This window comes from Eublepharis macularius, chromosome 8, assembly GCF_028583425.1.
Source record: "Eublepharis macularius isolate TG4126 chromosome 8, MPM_Emac_v1.0, whole genome shotgun sequence".
Classification (NCBI taxonomy): domain Eukaryota; kingdom Metazoa; phylum Chordata; class Lepidosauria; order Squamata; family Eublepharidae; genus Eublepharis; species Eublepharis macularius.
In genome coordinates this window covers 3,603,195-3,624,016 of record NC_072797.1, presented here as the reverse complement: position 1 = coordinate 3,624,016, position 20,822 = coordinate 3,603,195, and the positions used below count along the sequence as shown (strand labels likewise).

At 42.8% G+C, this 20,822-nt stretch overlaps 1 protein-coding gene across 1 annotated transcript in view; it reads left to right on the top strand.

Annotated features, from left to right (window-relative positions):
* The window catches only part of UBAP1 (ubiquitin associated protein 1), a 41,142-nt gene that overhangs the window by 7,155 nt on the left and 13,165 nt on the right, over positions 1–20,822 (top strand). Inside the window, exon 2 of the mRNA XM_054987487.1 lies at positions 18,220–18,260. Coding sequence (XP_054843462.1) covers positions 18,227–18,260 — 34 coding nt within the window. The 5' untranslated portion in view covers positions 18,220–18,226. The remainder of the gene's footprint in view (positions 1–18,219; positions 18,261–20,822) is intronic.

The following is a 20,822-nucleotide window of genomic DNA, read 5'->3' as shown; positions in this document are numbered from 1 at the left end:
TGGAAATGGCTAACCAAATGTTGGAGCCACTCCCCTATGAGGAAAAATTAAAATAGTTGGGGCGTTTCAGCTTAGAGGGGGAAAGGTGACTAAAGGGTGTGTGTGTGTTATGTGTTGTCAAGTTGCCTCCGACCTCCAAAATGTGCTATCATTAACAGACTTGCTCAGATCCTGCAAACTGGAGGATGTGGCTTCTTTTATTGAGTCAAACCATCTCATTTTATGTCTTCCTCTTTTCCTCCTGCCTTCCACTTTTCCTAGCATTATTGACTTTTTCAGAGAATCTTGTCTTCTCATGATATGACCAGAGTATGATAGCCTTAGACTTGTCGTTTTAGCTTCTAGGGAGAATTCAGGCTTGATTTGATCTGGTACCCACTTATTTGTCTTTTAGGCTGTCCATGGTATCCGCAAAACTCTCCTCCAGCACCACGTTTCAAGTGAATCAATTTTGTTCACTGTCCAACTTTCACAAATACGCATCGTAATGGGGAATACCATAGTTTGGATTATCTTGATCTTGGTTTCAAAAGATACACTTTTATCTTTAATGTTCTTATGTGCAATACAAGAGGTCTGTAAATTGTGAATTATGGAATAAGTGGATAAAGACTTTCTGTTCTTATAGTACTGGATCTTAGGCTCACCCAGTGAAATTAATGGGCAGCAGATTCATGACATAAAGGAGAAAAGGAATTTTTGCAAATGCACAATTAAATTGATGGAATTCTCTCTCGGAAGGTGTGGTGATAGCCACTGTTATAGATAGATTTGAAAGAAATACAGATAAAGTCATAGAGAATGGCTTTGTCAGACTTCTAGCCATGATACTGAAATGGAAACTCCAGGTTCAGAGGCAGTCTCTAGTACCAGTTACTGGCTGGGGTGGGGGGTGGGGGGGGAAGCTGAAGTGGAGCTGTATTCTTGCTAGGGGGTGGGTCTGGAAGCACCTAGTGGGTCAACACAGCAAATAGGATGCTAGTTAGATACTGGCGGATTACACAGCGCGAATCAATACAATCGGTTTCAGAGACATTTCAGTAAGCAATGTAATAGCACATATAAATGCAGATTTGCAAAGATTTAAAACTAGCAGAAATCCAATACAGGGCTGAAGAAATGCTGAGAGAAAGCACAAACAATTCTAAGCCTGACATATTAAACCACCCAGGAACTACCCAATAAGATCACGCTTACAGCAGCAGGGAGTACATAGTAGCAGGGTGGGTTTGACTTAAATCTCGGTTTAAAGGACTAGTCAGTAAGATTCAATTTAAATCATGGTTTTCTACATAAAGGCTTTTTTCTTGCTGGTTGTTATAACCTTAATATTTACAACCCAGATGAAGGTTTCATTTTTAGAACAGTAACTTCTCAGATTAATTTTAGTTATATGAAAAAACTATTTATTGTTTGATTATTTACCATTTGAAATAGATAGTTATGAAATCATTGCAAAGTGAACTACCTCCAGTAATAGGGTGATCACAGCTGTTCTGCTGTCCTTTATTGGAAGGAGAAAAATAATAATTAACAGTAACCATTTAAATTGTTTTATTTAACTAAATAACATTATGTAGCATATGTATTCTTGTATTCACGTAAACATCCATGTTTGTAACTGATGTGGTTAAATAAAATATCTTTAAAGATGCCTGTGTAACCCATAGGCAGAATAACTTCATTAAAATATCCCTAAACTGTATCTCTTTTACAGTTTGCTGCCATTATAGGTTTTCTCTTCAATGGAAAAGAAATCTCAGACTGTACAAAGGTATCAAGACTTCTGGAGTATTCTGTTCAAAAAGTTTCATTTTCATTTGTACTGTTTGCCCTTCCCTCCTCACATTTAGCTCATCTCTTTATCCAGATCTGTTCCATCCCAAACAATCTTCTATTCATTGAACTTCTTGAAGTTTAGCACTTAAAAAGTGTGGGGTTGATTCTGTGTACATAGATTTGCAGAGAAACAATAGGACTCGGGTCTCTTTCTCAACAGTGTATGTTTATTTAAAAACATTTTTTGCTGTTAAGAGGCGTGGTATCTTTGCAGACACAAATTCACAGTTTTGAAAACTGCAAAACTAAGCATCTGTGATCTGTCTGAAGAAGTGACCTCTGACTCCTGAAAGCTTACACTCTGAGTATCTTGTTGGTCTCTAAGGTGCAACTGGACTCAAATCCTGCTGTTCTACTGCAACATGGTTACCCACCTAAACTATCCTCTGGGAGAATATGACATTGGGGCTCTAATGAATGAATGAAAAATTCATTTACAATTTTTTTTATGTAGCATGAATATACAATCTCATGCTACATAATTCTTATTCTTTATGATGAAAAACCTTTGAGCTATAATGCATCTTAAATAGAACACAATGTTTAGATAGATGTTTCCTCAAAATGCATTCATTTAAAAAATCTGATTTCTATTTTTTTTAAAAAGCATTGATTTAAATCCACCTTGCATTGCAAAGCCTATAGTCCCAATCCCTGTACTAATCCATCTGTTTGAGACCACTTCCTTCCAGTACAGCCCTCCTACCTGAGTAAAAAAAAGCCCTCTTGCATAATTCAGTTTAGCACAGTTTGTGGGAAGCCAGGAGAGTGAGGTGAGGGCCAACACAGAGAATATATCTGTATGGGCTACTGAGTTGAATTGAGCCAGGTAACTGATGGAATGACTGCAGGATGCAAACACCTTGTGAGGTGGGTGGGGCTGAGAGAGCTCCTAGAAGCTGTGACTGACCCAAGGTCACCCAGCTGGCTTCAAGTGGAGGAGTGAGGAATCAAACCCGGCTCTCCAGATTAGAGTCCTGCCACTCTTAGCCACTACACCAAACTGGCCACCTTGGAAGACGTTGCAAGTCTGTTATCCAAGATGCAGATGTCTTAGTAGTTAGGTTTTGTGTGTGACAAGGATCTTGTTCTGAATTTCCTCTTGGGACATAAACTGTATAAATCAATGCATGATAATAAAGGAAGCACAAATGGGCATAATGTGATGGGCGTGATGGCTCTGGAGAGGTTAACAAGGAAAATGGCCTAGAAGGTGAAGGACTACCCTTTTCTGTAGCATTGTCTGTGTTGCTAAAGGGCCTTCAATTCTTACTCTATTTTATCTTATTCTTTTGCTTTCTGGTCTGCCCGTCTTACTATAACCCAAAGTAGATTACAAATACGATGAAATTTATCAGTCAGTAAACAGATTACAAAATATGATACCGTTTCAATCTAACCGCAAAGATTCCTAGTAAGACAAAATAATGCAGTTGGGCTGGGATTATAGAACGGGGGGGGGGGGGACCAGATCTGTTCAAGGCAGCAAGACAATCAGCGTAGAAAGAATGTTACCCCTGATAGGTCACCCCCTGAGCTGATTCATTACACCACAGCTTAGCTCCTCCTCGAACAATTCTGTTTTGAACATTTTGCAAAGCAACGGAAGTGCGCTGACCTTACTGATAGCTTCAGGCGGACCGTTTCACAGCGTAGGAGCCACCACAGAGAATAGTTTCAGGTGGGTAGCTGGGTTGGTCTGCAGTGAAACAGCTGGATTCGGGTCCAAGAGTGCCTTAAAGGCCAACAAGGTTTTCAGGGTATGCGCTTTCGAGAGTCAAAGCTCCTTTCGCCAGATATTTGAGGCAGGGAGCTTTATCTCTTGAAAGCATATTCCCTGAAAATCTTTAAAGTGCTGCTGAGCTCGAATCTTGCTGTACCATAGAGGATAAATAGGCAGTTGCTGATTTTACCTGTTTTCAGGGAGGAAGAAGATTGGTTGTTTGTATGGAACATACCTTAATTGTGAGGATAGCAGCTGATTGCCACTAGTCCCAATGCAATGGTTTCCAGGCTCCACTGGAGGGCTAAACTAGATGTGAGAGTTTCTAAACAGTTGGGTCTGGTTTTTTCTGCAGCCACACAGCAACTGTGGGGAATGGCTTGAAAGAATAAAAGAGAGCCCATCTGGGTTTAGAATGCTGCTGTAGGACAGAGGAAGGGCTCCTGCCACACCCCAAGCCACTCTCCCATGCTGAAAAAGTACCGGAGATTATTTCCCTGTTTTTGCTGTTCCATGTGCCCAGAATACTCTGTGTGGAGCAGCAAAGTGGGGAAATAACTCCCCCCATTGCTGTTTCCATACAGGTCTTGTGGGGAGGATGGCATGCGTCCTTCCTCCTGATGCAGTGGCTTTCCGAGCCTGTTTGGGTGCTCTTTTATTTTTTAAAAGACATGACCTGCAGCTGCTGTGTGGCTGCTGGGAACCCAAGCCCCTTAGACCCAACTTTTTAAAAACTCGCATGTCTAGTTTGACCTTGGGTTCCTCATCCGGATTGCTCAGACCCTTTTGCCATGGTTTGAAGTAGAACACTGAACCTTCTAGCAGTTTGGTACAGTCTTCAGCCAAGAGGAAGGGAAGCCCTTTCATAAGTGTCTGTATCAATCTTTGACCCTCCAAGGGAGAAGTGTTAAGATGTGCAAGTTCTAAGTATTTCTTTAACTAGTTTGATCCACAGTTTACCCTCCCACCCCCCAAAAAAACTCATGTGGCTAAAGAGACCATTTAGCCACATTAGTTTTTAGATAAGGAATTGCATTTACAGTGAACAATTAATACTGTTGCTGCTTTCCCCCCTTAGGCATCAAAGGTCTACAGTTGGAGCATATTAATAATATGCAACAGAAGAAGTATTTAAATTGCTCCTCTAGAAATACAGTTTACTTAAGTAGCATACCACACTCATGCTTACTGTCAGGGCTAAGCTATGTTTTGCAGTTAGCACCTCCCCTTGCATTTCAGATTTTAATGATACAAGAGTAAAGTGACTTATGGATGAGTGACAGCTCTGCAGTTGTCATGATTGTGCTTGGTACTAGGAAACATATGGGGCACCTGGATGCCTTGGCTTGCAAGGAAGGAGCTTTCAGAGATGATTGGCAGCCATCAACTGGAGTAGGGAATTTGGAGGAATGCTGGGGGGAAAATATGAAATCTCTTTTAGAAAGAGTTAAATGCTTTTAAGATAAGATTTACTTGGTTTCTGATGTCAGACATGATCATTAATTCTTTGCCTGGCCAGTTTGTCCAGTGTAGAGGGTGGACGGGCATTGCTGACACGTGATGGTATAAATCACATTGGAGGATGAGCAGGAGTATGAACCTGAGATGCTATGGCTGATGTTGTTGGGTCCTTTCTCATTACCAATGCTGATTTCTACACATCGACTACCCCTCTGCATACCCCACCCTATCCAATCACACCTGCTATTGTCATTCACTGGCTGTTGTTATTCGGCATCTGTAATCACTCCGCTCTCCAAGATATAAGGACAGACACACATTCTAACTGTATCTGAAGAAGTGAGCTGTGACTCATGAAAGCTCATAACCCTACCACAAATTTTGTTAGTCTTATAAGCGCTACTAGACTCTTGCTCATTTCTACTGCTACAACAGACTAAAACAGCTACCCATCTTGATCTACCTTCTGTTGATAAGTTCAGCATTTGAATTATTACCTGGGCATATAGCCAATCATTACTGGCAGTGTAATTGATAGCCGAGGAAAACCGTCTGCTCTAGCCTCAGCTCTGGATTCTATTTAGATGATTTCATGCCAGGTTATTGAAGTCATGCGTATGAAGCTGTTTGGGAGGAAGTTTTTAATTAGGACTGTTGCTCTTCCATAATCATAGTTCTGATGGTGAGGTAAGACTATAAAACATCTGGGTTAAGGAAAAAGAGGCTTAGACAAAGTAGTGATACCTATTTATGGACTGCCCCATATTTCTTCTGTGTATAAACCACCTGTGTGTCACAAAATGCCTAATTTATGAATACTTAAGGAGCAGTGTGAATAATGGCTTGGATCCATTGCTCAAGGTGTGGTGCCTTGGCAAGCCTCACTTGGAAGGCAGTTCCATAACTATGGTTCCGACACTAAAACAGCCCCAATTGAGGCGCTTGCAGGTCTTTCGTACCTGCAAGAAGGATTGAAAGAAGCAGGCAGCCGGTGGGCTTGTCAGAATGGAAGACCTGCACGTGGGACCCCAGTTTTGTTCCTGCTAGTTGCTGCACAGGTAGAGGATCTTGGAGTGCAACTAACTTCCATTTAGCAGTAGCCATTTGTACATTTAGCCCATGTTACTGACAGGTCAGTACTTTTCAAGCTATGGGGTGCCCCCCTGAAGGAGCGGCTGAAGTTTCAGGGTCCTGCATCCTTAGCTAGCTGAAGCCTTCTGTCCTTATTCGCAAATAAGACCTACCTGATAATCCAGAGTTGGAGTTGGAGACTATGTGTTTGCATGTATCGGCAAGGCTACTCCAGGCAAACAGGGGCTGTTATGCACTCATTGTAACATGTTAATCAAAAATATTATGATCTGTGAAGCAAACTGTTATATAACTTGAAAAACTGGTGATTTTTTTTTTGAGATGCAGCTGGGATGTCTGTAATTTATTTAATTCTGTTGGTTTTAAATTGTAATGTTTTAACTAATACTTCTAAGCTGCCTTGAGCCACAAGAAATGGCAAAATATACATATTTTAATAAATAAAATAATCTCCCACCCTCTGGATAAAGTCCTTTGAGTAAAGCTTTATTTAAACTCCTGTCTTTCTGTGTTTGATTTTCTACAAGGGGAGAATCCAGTGCTTGATTGGTTAGACCTTTACCTTAGATGAACTTCTTAATGTACCTGTATTTTTTCCTTCCTCTTACTCAGCTGTGTACGAGGAGAGGACATCTAGTTAGCACTGAGGGTGTTCTTTGGAGAATGCCACAACTAAATGAATTATCACTAATTTGTATCTTATGAGGAATTCAAACATTTGAAAGAGTGTGGTGTGCGGCAGCCTGTATGAGATGGTAAGTACTCATCAAGTATATTGGATGTCTGCAAGCCCTGTGGGCCCGGAGGTGGCTCTGGGTTGGTCTTCCCAACCACCACCCAGGTGTTGTATGCATAGCAGAAAGTGCAAAATCATTGCCAGTTGCCTTCCCCATTAAAGGAGGAGCAAAGTTGATAAGAGGATTGTCCTGACTCAGAGCCAAGCTACAAGAGACAAATTACAGGAGGAGGAACACGTGAAGGGAGTCGCAGTGTTTGTTAGCCAGGAAGCTGAGTTTTAAAAGAGATCAGAAGTCTTTGTCAATTTCCCCTCTCTGCAGGGCAGGGGAGATCCCTGCTCAGAAGGTTTGTTAATTTCCTATTTGCCTCCTGAAGGCTCTGTCAGTTTCATCTTCCCTTCTAAGAGGCAAAGAGGAAATTAACAAATCATCTGAGCAGGGATCTCCCCTGCCCTGCAGAGAGGGGAAATTGACAAAGCCTTCCAATCTCTTTTAAAACTCAGCTTCCCTGCTAACATTGCGACTCCCTTCACGTGCTCCTCTTCATGCAATTTGTCTTTTGTAGCTTAGCACTCATACTGGGTTTACTTTTGGGGGAAAACTTTTTCTAAACTTCTGGCTTGATGATGAGTTGGAGACAGGAGCAATTTCTCTATAGCCATGTCTTTAAGCCCATGCAAATATTTACTGAGCCTTGGCTGTTCAGCATTCCTGTGGTGTGCTTGGTACTGCTTACCATTTCGCTGTTCAGGCTTCAGGACCCCAGTTGGCTGCTTCGTGGTAGATGATGGATTAAAACCTCAGCTGTTCTTACTTTGAATGGTGATGGTTGTGAGGATTAATGAATAAGAAATTATAATTGAAATCATGAAAATCCCCAGGACAACTTGTTACTTGCAGCGCTCTCCGGTATTAACTATTGCACGGTACTACTGGGTCTGTTTGCTCAGCAGGAAGGTGCAGTTTTTATACACTTTGCATTGCAGCAGTCATTGCTTACTTGGCTATGTGGATATTTTCTGCCTGGAAACACACTTTGGCTTCTGGTGTGAAGAGCCTTCTGGAGTCAGTTCTAGCTATATTTATTCTAGTTGTAGTTGGAGGGAGCAAGACCCTTTGATTCCTCGGGAGCTGTCTTGCAGCCCTGTTCTGCAAGACCCTCCCTTCTCTGACTCTCCCACCTGGGATTTATATTCTCAAGTAAACCTGGATGGCTGAAACACGCTGATAACAAAGGCCGCCTACGAACGTTCCCAGGGATCTTGCTGCTTAGTATTGCCTGTCCGTTGTGATTCCTGAGGAATCACCTCAGGAGACCATGCTGGTCTCTGGCAGCAAAAATGAACAGGAGTCTTGTGAGACCATAAAGTTTAGCAAGTTTTTATTCTAAATGTGATGACTAGAGTCCACTTCTTCAGTTGCATCTAGCCCATTTGCCAAAGTGTGTGCCTCTAGGCCATTCATAACCATGTTTGGGTTCGCATTAAAATCCCATGCGGGGAAGGAGTCGGTTCGTTTAAGAAAAGTGCAACTTTGGCTCGTAATGGTGCAGTTCATCTTGATTAACTCTTAATTGGGTTGCTGCTAATGTGAAAGAGCAGTGCTGTCTCTTGCTACACACCCAAGGGAGGGTGAAGGTGAAAAATGGTAAATTAGTTTGGAATTGCATAGGTGTGTGAAGGCAATAAAAATGCATGAATTAATGTTCCCTGAACAAAATCCAATTACAGGTTTAAAATATAATGGATCAACTGAAATGAAATACTTGATTAATGCAGAGAAAGCAATATGGAGGGGAAGCCAGTCAGAGCATGCCTGTGGCAGGCGATGGGGAGCAGAGAAGGAAGTGGAGAGAGGGCTTCGGGGAAGAGCACGTATGGAATTCCCTGCCACTTGCTACCTTCTGGTGTGTCTGGGTGTGGGGAGATTTGCTCACCTGCCTCATGCCCTCTGCAATCTTCCCCGGGCTGCTGTTGCTGACTGGGTCGGGTAACTGGGTCTAGGAGCCAGGCTCAAGACTGATAGAAGAGGCGGTGACTCAGAGCATCTGGTTTGCGTGTAGAAGGTGCCAGTTTCTGTCCCTGGCATCTCTGGGTAAAAAGGTAGTAGGTGGGTGATAAAGGCCTCTTGTGGAGAGCCACAGGCTGCCAGAGTAGACGTCTAACTTTGGTAGGCCAATGGTCTGACTTTGTATAAGGCTGCTTTGATTCTTCTCCACAAGCTATTATTCTGAATCACACGCTTTAGTCACAGCCTGTGGAGGAGAAACAGATTCCTTTTCCCCCAGGCATCTGCGTTAGACAGCACGGCAAACTGGATTTTCAAGGCTTCCCAAACTAGGAAACTTTCTATCACTCGAGAAGAAGGAAGGAGCATGCAGGACTGGCAGAGAAGCAGTCTTTTGGACCCTTATGAATAAACAAGTTTGTCTGAATGTGGCCAGGTTCTTTGCTGGAGCAGAGGCAGGGGTGAAGAATGCTAGGCCAAGACTAAATGAAGACTGTTGGCTAAAAAGCATGAGCAGACCTGGCGATGAAGAAAGGCGGAGCCACAGAGAAAACAGGACTGTGGCAGAACCTTGCAGAGGGCCGGACAAAGAGGACTCGTAGCTGAAAAGAAGAGGCAGGCAGAGAAAGGTTTCTTGTCCTCATCTTGTGGACTGTGGGCCAATACATTGCTAGGTTTTAACTCCAGGGACTTTTCCAGGGATGCTGTACACAGGGATATTGTATGAGTTTCACAGAGCAAGAAGCCTGATAGTTATGAACAGCATTGGGTCCTGGTCATCTGAGTGGTGGTGGTGGTGGTGGTGATGGCTGAATTCTGTATATTGATCTGAACTAACCAGCCAGTTCTTTCGCGGCAGGCTCTTTCTTTTCTCAACCTACCAAAGAGGAAAGGAGCGCTAGGTCAAGGGTCAGAAGTGGATCAAGAACGTTCTGCTTTTCTGAAAACCCTCTTCTTGCTTTCAGTCTTGATTGTTTGGACAAATTGGATTCAAGTCGGTTAGATGCTATTATTGGGGCGCCCTAAGCAGCGTTACACTCTTTTTAAAACCCTGGTGGGTGTGAGTCTGCTTAGAATCCCACTGTTCAACTGGGCAACTAAGTTTTAAGACTGGTTATCTTTTTACCCTGAATATTGTGATAAAACAGGGGTCAAAGGTGTTTTTAGCTGAGCTGGGGTTTCAGTTTCACAATTCTTTGTGCAGTTTAAGATAGAATAAATCTGGACTGGCCTGACTGTGGAACTACCAGGAAGTTGGCCAACAACTCTAGATCCGTGGCCACAAAACCTTAATTTTGATTCAAAAGTCGCTTAAAGAAGCAGTTCCAGATGATTTGATCTCATTTCTGGTAAGGCTGAGAGAAAAGGTAGATGAAGTGTATTTTCTGTCCCCAAGAAGTAATAATTGCAAATGAGATTTTTGGGAACTTGTAGTTGTGTTTTTAACTCATTTTGTTTGCCACCCTTGCTTTCCTAGTAATAGGAAGCTCTCGCATTTCCCCTTTTATAAGTGCTTAAAGGGAATGTATTGTCGAAGGCTTTCACGGCCGGAGAACAATGGTTGTTGTGGGTTTTCCGGGCTGTATTGCCGTGGTCTTGGCATTGTAGTTCCTGACGTTTCGCCAGCAGCTGAGGCTGGCATCTTCAGAGGTGTAGCACCAAAAGACTGTCTTTTGGTGCTACACCTCTGAAGATGCCAGCCACAGCTGCTGGCGAAACGTCAGGAACTACAATGCCAAGACCACGGCAATACAGCCCGGAAAACCCACAACAACCATCACTTAAAGGAAATGTTTGTAGTTCCTGTCAAGAAAGCAAAAAGATGCTCAAAGTCAGAATTTCTCTGTAACAGAGATGAATTTTTCCATGTGAGGAACTTATGTTTTCAATCAGTATCTAGCTGGGCAAGTTAAAGAGCACTTTCACCATTTCCCAGACAAATTTCAGAAAATCCTTGCATTCGGTATCGGGAGGCGTAATGAACAAATGACAGGTACTACGAGCTAGCCTTAGGGTTGAACTGTTGTAAGTATCTAATCACAGGCCTGTATTGAAGAGCTTCATTTTAGGGTTCTTGCGGTGCAAGAGATTTGTGGGAGATGGCATGTGTGAACATGCAGTCCTGTTTCTTACGGAAGCTTGATGCTGTGCTGTTCTCCGAAGTGGAGTCTGAGCTAGCAGGAATGGGTAGGAATTCTTCCTGTCCTTCAGCTGCAAATGTAAAGCTGCTTGGCAGGGCACATGGCGTTGCTCTGGCAGAAGAGTGGAGCTGAAACGCAGAACCTGTTGTTACGGTGCCGTTTCAAGTCCGTGTGTCTTAGCCAATTTCCTGCTGTTCTGAAATAATGGCTCGAGGCAGCTTGGTCTGAATATATTCCTCTTTGGACTTCGGAGGAATTCTTAGTGATGAGTTTACAGTAACAAAATGGAACTGCTGGCTGAGAGTCATGATTACCACATCAAATACTGTCATGGGAGGGGCGATACCCGTTCCAAATTTGGATGGTTGCTGGATTAAACAAGGTAGAGCTAGGTGGTTTGTTGTATTGGAGCACCTGTTATGAAAATAGCAATTAGCACTTCGCTTGCAGTGACCTTTCCATCTCTAAACCTTTTATTAAGATTAACTAAAACAACATGATGTGGAAAATTTGTGTTCTCCAGAACTCTTCTTCAGAACTGAGCTTGAAGATGAATGCATTGTGCGTTGTGGCCTTTTGGATAGCCTTATTAAGAAGATCAAAATCCAAGTCCTGTAGCCTACAAATTTTTCCAGGGTACAAGCTTTTGTGAGTCAAACCTTATTTCGTCAGATCCCCTCATGTCTGATGGGGGAAGCTTTGATTCCCAGAAGCTTATACCCTACAAAATTTTGTTCGTCTTTCAAGATGCTACTGGACTTGAATTTCGTTTTGCTACTACAGACGAACATGGCTTCCCAATAATTCTGTTTTTACTGTGTACTAAACATCAAAAAGAGTCCGGTAGCACCTTTAAGACTAACCAATTTTACTGTAGCATAAGCTTTCGAGAATCACAGTTCTCTTATGCTACAATAAAATTGGTTAGTCTTAAAGGTGCTACCGGACTCTTTTTGATTTTGCTACTACAGATTAACATGGCTAACTCCTCTGGATCTGTGTACTAAACACGGCTCCCTAACTACTTTGTCATTTTCTTCCTTGACTTCCCTTTGAACAAAAAGCTCCTTTATAAAGATTTGGTTACATAAATACTTCAGACATGTTTCTGCAGAAGGTTTTAAATAAACCAACGTACTGCTCCAGTAATACTATTGAGACTCTTGTTTCTTTGGGGGGGGGGGGGATGGATATCTGCATAACATGGTCTAATTGAGGAAAGCAGCGGGGAGGCCTGAGGAATGGGGAATGCACACCGAATAAACTTTTTAGTACCTCTTTGGCTGCTGCCACCACCGGCAAGAACAATAGTTGGGTGCCGTGGCTTGGGGGGAAGAATCCTCACACCTCTAGAGGCTGACAGTGCCTGACCAATTACATTTACTCTTTGTAACCTGCTGGGGGTGGGGGGTGCATTGCAGCCTGAAGGAAGAAAGGCGCAAAGGCTGCAGGAAGACTTTGAGGACTGCATCCTGGAAGCACAACCACAGCTGAGCCAGGAGGAGGCCTTGCCCCTGCGGGGACTGACACCACCCAGGAGTAATTTAGATTGATGCCCATGATGGGCAGCTTCCAGGGGTATTTGCAGCAATGCCTGCTCATGTGAGGCGGGCTGTCGTCAGGGGAATGGTGCACAAAGGGGGCACAGCTTGGGAAAGGCCAGGATGCTGTGCCTGAGATGTTGTAAGCCGTCTTAAAGATCAAATACGGGGGGAGGGGGTGCAAAAACTCCTACATATGTTAGTGGGTTTGGGGATTTAGGTTTCAGTGGTAATATTAACATGGGGGGATTATTAGAGGGCTGGAACAACCTTCTGTCTGCTGAGCTCAGTGGGTGTGAATGTGAAAACACCTTCCAACGTGATGTGGGGGTTATGGGCTAAAAATAGTCGTGTACTCTGTATGCGCCTGGCTGTCTGCTACTGCTGTAGTCCTTGCAGAGCTGGGAAAAGGGGAATGCCAGCAGTCAGTGCCTGACTCCGCAGACTTGTGCTCAGAGCACAAACCTCCACTAGTCGCTGCAGACCTTTGTAAGAGGCTGTCTGTTCTGGTGGAGCAGATGGTTAATTGAGCTTGTTCCTGCATGTCTGGTATAGGCAAGGCACTCGCTCACCTCTGCTGTGAACCCACTCCGCGGCCTTGAGCGAGCCACTTTTGCTTAACGCCTTCCCCTGCAGTGTAGGGATGGAAATATTCACCTGTCTACAGGGCGATTGTTATAGTATCAAGTCGAATCACTTTAAATCACCGTACAAATGTGGAGTTCCTTACGGCGTCCTCCCTCACAGTCTCGCTTGGCTTCACTATGTTTGCTGACTCCACTGCACTGCAAGTGTTATTTCTGAACAAAGGGCATCTGCCACCTAGCCTTTGCCGTATATCCTTGGAGGTGGTGGGGTGCTGGTTGCTGGAGAAAGCGGCTGCTACGTGTCTTGTTAAAATCTGCTGCTATATTGTTTGTTTGTGCGTTTTTTAAATATTTAATGAGTTTTACTGGTTTTTAAAGGTACACGTATTTCACATTATTGTATACATTGTAATCTGCCCTGAGCCTGCCGATGCAGGGAGGGCGGAATATAAATCGGATAAAAGAAATAAAAATAAATAAATTATTTATATAAAATTGTAGGCTGCTTATCTTGCACATCCTAGCACAGCCAGGCCCTGGAGATGGCATAAAGGCTGCCGAGTTCTCTGGTGTTGGTGACGTTGCAAATGTAGCGTGTTAAACGTGCGCTTTGTTTTGGTAGAACCCAAATTCTTATTCTCTGCTTTAGATGAGAGTCTAGCAAAGATGTGATTATAGTTGATCCAAGAGCGCAGAATCTGTCTAGATCTATTTGCAGTTAGAGCTAAAGCCCCTGAGTTGAAATACAAAACCATGCTGCTCGAAGTTCTAGTTTGTTTCCAGTTAGATGCCGTGGTTAAAAGTGCATATTTATTTTCAATAACATTTGCATCTTGCTTCATCAACAGAGTTCTCCTGAGGGGGCTTCCCAACTAGACTATTGTACATCAGGCCCCCTGCCTTTGAATAGCACTCTGTTATTAATAGTCTGGTCCAGAATGTGACTGTCTTGCTGTTGTGGCCTCCAATTTTGTTTCTGGATCTAACTTGTAGGACTGAATGTCTCTTGCCTTGAAAACCCTACTTGGTCACCATAAGTTGGCTGCAACTTGATGGCACTTTTCACTACCAGCACCACACAGTGCAGGACCCAGAGTATTTTAATGGCCAAGTTGCCTTGGACATTTGGGTCACCTGCTGCATGTTCCCAAGCTATCAGAAGTGCAACCAGTGGCTAGAGCAGCCTGGAATCCCCCCCCCCCAGATAACTTTAATTTGCAGTTTGGGGGCTGAGTTGAAATGGGATTCTGTTGGGTGCCAGCTTCGTTTGTTGTGGTGTTTGCTGATTTAGTCTTCTTTTCAAATTCGGAACTTAAAATGTATTTTAAATTATTGCTGCTGTGTAAGTAGCTTTGTGAGTGTCGGGGCCAAAAACAAGAATAAGAGTATTTTTAAAAAAGCCTTTTGCCCTTTTTGATCTTTAATGCCCTCTGTTGGTGTTGGTTGTTCCTGTCAGGCTGTGGCATCCCAGTTAGCCAGAGTCTGCCGTCTTCCCTTCTGCAAGAAGCCAAAGTCTCTTGATTTCAAAAGGTTTATTAGAAAGACAGCATTCAAGCCCAGAGGTCCACACTCTAGAACCAAGACAGTCCTAGCTGAACACAAGCTTTGTTAGGAATGAGGTACAAAACGAAAGTTGTTACACATCAAACCCTCAGAATCCAGCCTCCCCCCAGAGTTCAAAAAGCTTGTAACTTGGTCAGTTTAGAATCTCTAGTATAGAAAGGCGTCCCGTCACCTTCCACTGTGAAAGTCTCCAGCCTGGTTCCCTGGGTTTGAATGCTGTCTTTCTAATAAACCTTTTGAAATCAAGAGACTTTGGCTTCTTGCAGAAGGGAAGACGGCAGACTCTGGCTAACTGGGATGCCACAGCCTGACAGTTCCTCCCCCCACAACTCTGTATTGAGGCATATCCTGAGCCTCAAAGTACATCAGGGTAAAAACCATGAATTATTTCTGAGCCTTTATACAGAAAATGAAAAAATATCCCAAGGCCCACCTCAAGTACTCATTGGCATGACACACAAGCTGTTTGCTTGCGAGCTATTTTTAGTGTGTTTTGCAGAGTGTAATCCGTCCTGAGCCTGCCAATTCGGGGAGGGCGGAATAGAAATTGAAAGTAAATAAAATAAATAAATAAAATGGCTCATGCTCCTTTCAGCCCCAGACTAGATTGCTGTGCTCTTCTCACACCCCTAACAGCTTCACTGTCATGGGAGGTCCCCCTTTTCATTAGTCCGGTTTTTATAATCTGTCATGCCCCAATAATGATTCCAAACCCATCCTTTATTTAGCTACGCTTCGCTTCTAAAATGAGTGAGTTTCTTTCAGCTATTCCCCCACCCCAACTACAGCAGTGCCTTGATTTTTCTTTAGATCCACTTGTTTCATTCCTTCCATTCTAAGGATTTATCGGTTGCTCGTAAAGAACAGAAATGATTGTTTTGACGTGTCCAGTCCTGCAAGTAACCCTCGTCCCTGGGATGCCTCATAGCCAATGCCTGAACAGCTCTCATTTGGCTGCCAGTGGTATGTCTTGCTCATTGGACTTCACTACCCATTAACCAGTGCTAGGGTGCACTTACTTGGAAATGCTCCCGATGTTAAACATTGAGAAGCACTTGCAGAAGGATAGAACTCTGTAAGTTAAAACAGATCTTCTGATGAAGTGAGCTGCAGCTTACGAAAGCTCATGGCAAAATAAGTGTGTACAGTGTCACTGGATTTCTGCTTTCTTTTTATTTTGCTACAATAGACTAACATGGCTACCCCTCTGGAATAAATATCTGTGCTCTTATTTGCAAACCTTGATGTTAAAAACCTCAGAACAGTTTGCAGTAGTAAGTTGTCGCCCTAAAACTGTAAGCTAGTCTAATTATAAAGTCCTCTGTCGCCTAACAAAAGCTGACTTGATGTATGTCTTCTCTTGAACTTAACGGGTAAAGGTGGGAAATGAAACTGGAGGAAATGGGGGGGGATCTAGAAATTTCAAAGCCACAGGGGAAAAAGCTATGGGGGGGGAGTTCCCCTCAGAACCCCCCCCCCCCAAATTTTAGGGAAAATTGAAATATATGTTATACTTACTGTCCTATCAAACTGAAATTAATTTTTACTGCTTTAGGAACATAAAATACATCCATTATAACTTAGCATGTAAAATGGCAACATTTGACATTTATGGAATTTTGAATGTTAAAACTGCCTTAGTTTTCTACAAGCAAAATTGCAAATATAAATACTTGCAAGTGAACTGCAAGCCGGTGCACCCTATGCTACCATAGTACATATTTCTTAATTGTTAGTATCTAAAAAGTAGAAAAAATATACAGAAAACAAATTTTGTGGTAAATAACATATTCAGAAAAGGGGTCACATACATACAGTAAAACTAGCATATTTTGATATTTAAAGTTTATAACTTTAGAGCACTGAACCATTCAGTAATGTATTATCAGTATACACCATTTTAAGTATGTGCAAAATTATTCACTTTTATATAAAAAGTATCAGCAGAACCTCAAGTCTATAATCGAATTAGTTTCTGAAACTTCTGATTCTGAGCGTTCATTTTTTTATCCACGTGTAGCTCTTTGGAAAAACTTAAGATTTGTGTGAATTGAAACAAGCTTCTCTATTCTTTCACACTTTCTAGGTGCAGAAATGAATTTTAAATTTAAGAGCTGTGTATGCCTACAACATGACCATCTTCAAAAGCATTTCACTCATTCTAAAAGAGAATATTTCATAGGGTTTTTTTCCAATACTCTCTTTTGAAAAATTGAGGGGAGAAAAGGCCTCAGAAAAACACCCCCCCCCCCATTTTCCCTGTTTTTTCCCTGGGCCTTTTTACATTGCTGTGCATTTAATGCTGATGCATCAAGATAAACGTGTTGCATGCGTTTTCAAATTTCCCAAAGATTTCTGATTTGGAGTCATAGGAAACTGGATGTTTTCCCCCATGGCTTCACAATTTCTAGAAATTTTACATCTTTGGTGGTGGTGGTGGTGAGTTAAACATATGCATTGCTGCTTGGTGGTGCGCAAATTATTTATTTTGAAATTTATGTCCTCATTTGCTGAAACATTTCAAAGCAGTTCCCAGGAATTAATAATAAGAACCATGATGAAACAGCAGTAAAATCACCCCTAAAAACGTAATACAAATATGGGCTGTTTCACTAGTTGACGTTTGAAAGGATTAAATCTTGAACACGTTCTGTAGCCGTCCTTGGCTGTGGCTCAGAGGTTGTGTTGGAGAAGCACTGCCATAGGCCGATAAAGGAGGGGTCGTGGCTCTTCTGTCGTTTTTCTGGGTGTGGCAGCAATGCACTCCGCACAGTCTGTGTATAGTTTGCTCTGGGTTTCCTTGCCTCTGTTAATATTTAAGCTTTGACAAACTGTCATCCTATGATTTATTGCCATCCGCTGAACCAGAGAAGTCTAAGCTCTGCGCTAACAATCTTGCAAATCGGGCAGCCTGTATGTTTCCTTTCCATTATTTGTATCGTCAGACTGTGGTCTCAAGATTTAGGGGAATGGGATGCTGATGGCTGTGGGATGGGGCTAAGAAGGCGTGGTGGAAGGGAGGTTGGCACAGCTTCATTTGGACATAAGGGGCATTTTCCTGGGCATAAGCCCCCATTCTGTGTTTCTGAATTTTTTTGAGAGCGTGTATGTAAAAAGACCTGAAACCATGTACCTCCTCTTCCAACTTTCTGCTTCTGTATCTGTACAAGTTCATTCCCCTCTTCCTCCAAGGAGTTCCCAGCAGCGCGTGTTGTTCTCCTCTCCTCATAACAGCCCTGTGAGGAAGGTGAGGCTGAATGAGAGCAGCCCAAGGTCAGCCAGAGATCTGCATGGCTGAGTGCAGGACCTCCAGTCCTGGCCACGCACTTCAACAACTACAGCACATGTGGCACACCAACAGTGGTGTGTAAGAGGACCTTAGATGCTGTGTGCGGAATACTCCCCCCCCCCCACACACACACACTGTTACAAAAATCAAATTGAGCTCATATTTATAAAATGACTTACTCTAAGTACATGGTATGCTCATGAAAATTACTAATATAACACTCTCAAATTGTCTTTCAGATTCTAAATGGCTTCTAGGAAGTCCGGATCTGACTTTCATGGTAAGTAAAATGCAAGTCTTACTTGGTTGGCTTAGGAGGGGGGAGCCTTTCGTGAAAGATCAGGCAGATTCATAGGACTCAAAGGGACATCTAGATCATTTGGTCCAACCCCCTGCACAAGGCAGGAAATTCACAAATACCTCCCCTTCCCCCCACACACACCCAGTGACCCCTGCTCCATGCCCAGAAGGTGGCAAAACACCATTAGGATCTCTAGCCAAACTGGCCTGGGGAAAATTGCTTCCTGACCCCAAGGTGGTGATCGGCTGTACCCTGGGCTTGTAAGAAGGAGCCACAAGAACTAAGCACTGAAGTAACCCTTCCTGCCCTCCTCCTCATGATCTGCCCAGGTTCTCAGAATCAGCATTGCTGTCAGATGGCCCTCTAACCTGTGCTTAAAAACCTCCAAAGAAGGGGAGCCCACTACCTCCCGAGGAAGCCTGTTCCACTAGGGGACCACTCTCTCTGTCAGGAAGTTCTTCCTAATGTTTAGCTGAAAATTCTTTTAATTTCAACCCGTTGGTTCTGGTCTGACCTTCTGGGACAGCGGAAAACAACTCTACACCATCCTCTAAATGATGACAGCCCTTCAAGTACTTGAAGATGGTTATCATATCACCTCTCAGTCACCTTCATTGTCTACAAAGGACGAGATGACAGAATCTGTAACGTAGGGTTGGATATTATAAGGAAGTGGCTCGTTGAGCCGTGAAGCTGATGCTCTCGCCGCCATCTTGTTCCAAAATAGTTTGTCTAAAGAACCTGACTTCGGCCTGGTGGCCTGGCTGCAACAGACTCTGTCAGAGGCCGGTTCCTCTGGGCAGGCCGTAGCTTTGGTCTGTAGTAGCCAGGCTGTAATTTAAAAAAAAGCAAAACAGCATCCCTCCGGAGCAATCAATATAAAGTGTAACCACCCAGAAAGTGAAAAAACTGACGCCCGCAGATATGAAAAACAATTACATCTATTTGAAAGTATACAAATATACACCAGAGGTTGTGGGCTGTGCTCTTTTTTTAAAAAAAACAAACATAAAAACCACCACTTAAGTACAAAGTTGAAATTCAACATTTCCTCTATCTCAAGTCTGTGCAGTGCAGGATCACAGCTCCACATTTCTGAAGATCAAAATAACATTTATTTATCTGAAGAAGATAACTCCAAATGCACTGCTAGCAGCCATCATAATATATGTTGTTATTAATGCTCCAGCTTTTAAAATTGTGGCTGTTTTTATATGATATTATTCAGGTCTTCTGTATATTTTTTCTATTCATGAGTAGTCCTTAAATTTATATTCTGGTGTATGTTTGTGTATTTTCAAATAGATATTGTAATTTTCATATTAGTGGGATTTACAATATCAAATAGATATTGTAATTTTCATATTTGCAAGATTTTTTCCCTTTTGTGTGGTTACAGGTTGTAGTCAAGGCATAAAGGTCCATGAACCCAAAAGAGGGTGTCATGTCAAGTACACACACAAGTCACTGCCTTGGTTTTTTTTCATCAGCCCTGTTGCATACATTCCGAATGCCGCCCATGTTTTTTGACATGACTGCTGATGTGATTATATTAACTTTTCTAGTAAGTAAAAAAAAAAAAATAGAAGTCAGCAGTCTAGACTAAACTTCCTTCAGTAAGATGCTATTTCTGGCCTAAGGCAGGTCAACGTTAAAAATAGTTTCAGGTTGCTCTGACTATATTTTTGCGTCCGAAATACAATGGGAAGGGTCCAGATTAAATAGAACTGGCCTTGTCCTATTTGGTATTTTCTTGCATGCATAAAATTTATAAGCCTTGTTAGTTTAGCCCTGTGCTATCATTAAGAAACTGTTCATTCCCTGAGGGAAGAATTGTCCCTATTTCTTAAATGAACTGCAATTCTTTTGGGAACGTTCAGGCAAAAGCATAACAGGGAAGCTGAGACCCCCACCACCCACGGCGGGCATCTGTATCAAGCCTGTGTTCAATACCAGGTTTGAATGGTGTAAGCTAATAAAAAGCCTTTTCTTCTTGCTCTGTTTTGCCTTGCTTGAATGCTTAACTTAATCTTGGCGTTCGTTAATGTTCCCGAGTGTATTGGCAGATCCCTTTCACTGTTCCTGTGGCGAAGGAAGTGCTGAGGCGTCACTTTACTGATAGGACAGTGTTCTGTTTGGAGCACCTGGGTAACAGTTCCTCCTCATGTGGCCAGTATTGGGGCAAGAAAAGCAGAAAGGGAACTTACTTCGGTAAAGCGGAGATTTCCGATACTGTTATCCAAGTGAACCGTTATTTGTGTGAACACTGGAATACATAAAGCTGCCTTATCCCAAGTCAAACTATTGGTCCACCAAAGTCAGTATTGTTTACTCAGACTGGTAGGACGTCTCCAGGGGTTTCACGTCACCTGTCCACAGGGCGTTTTTTTCCCTAGGAAAAGAGGTGGTGGAACTCAGTGGTGGAACTCAGGACCGCACAATGACGTCAATTTGGGTCAGCTGGAACAAGGGGGGAGTTTTTTAAAGTTTAAATCGCCCTCGGTGAAAATGGTCACATGGCCGGTGACCCCACCCCCTGAT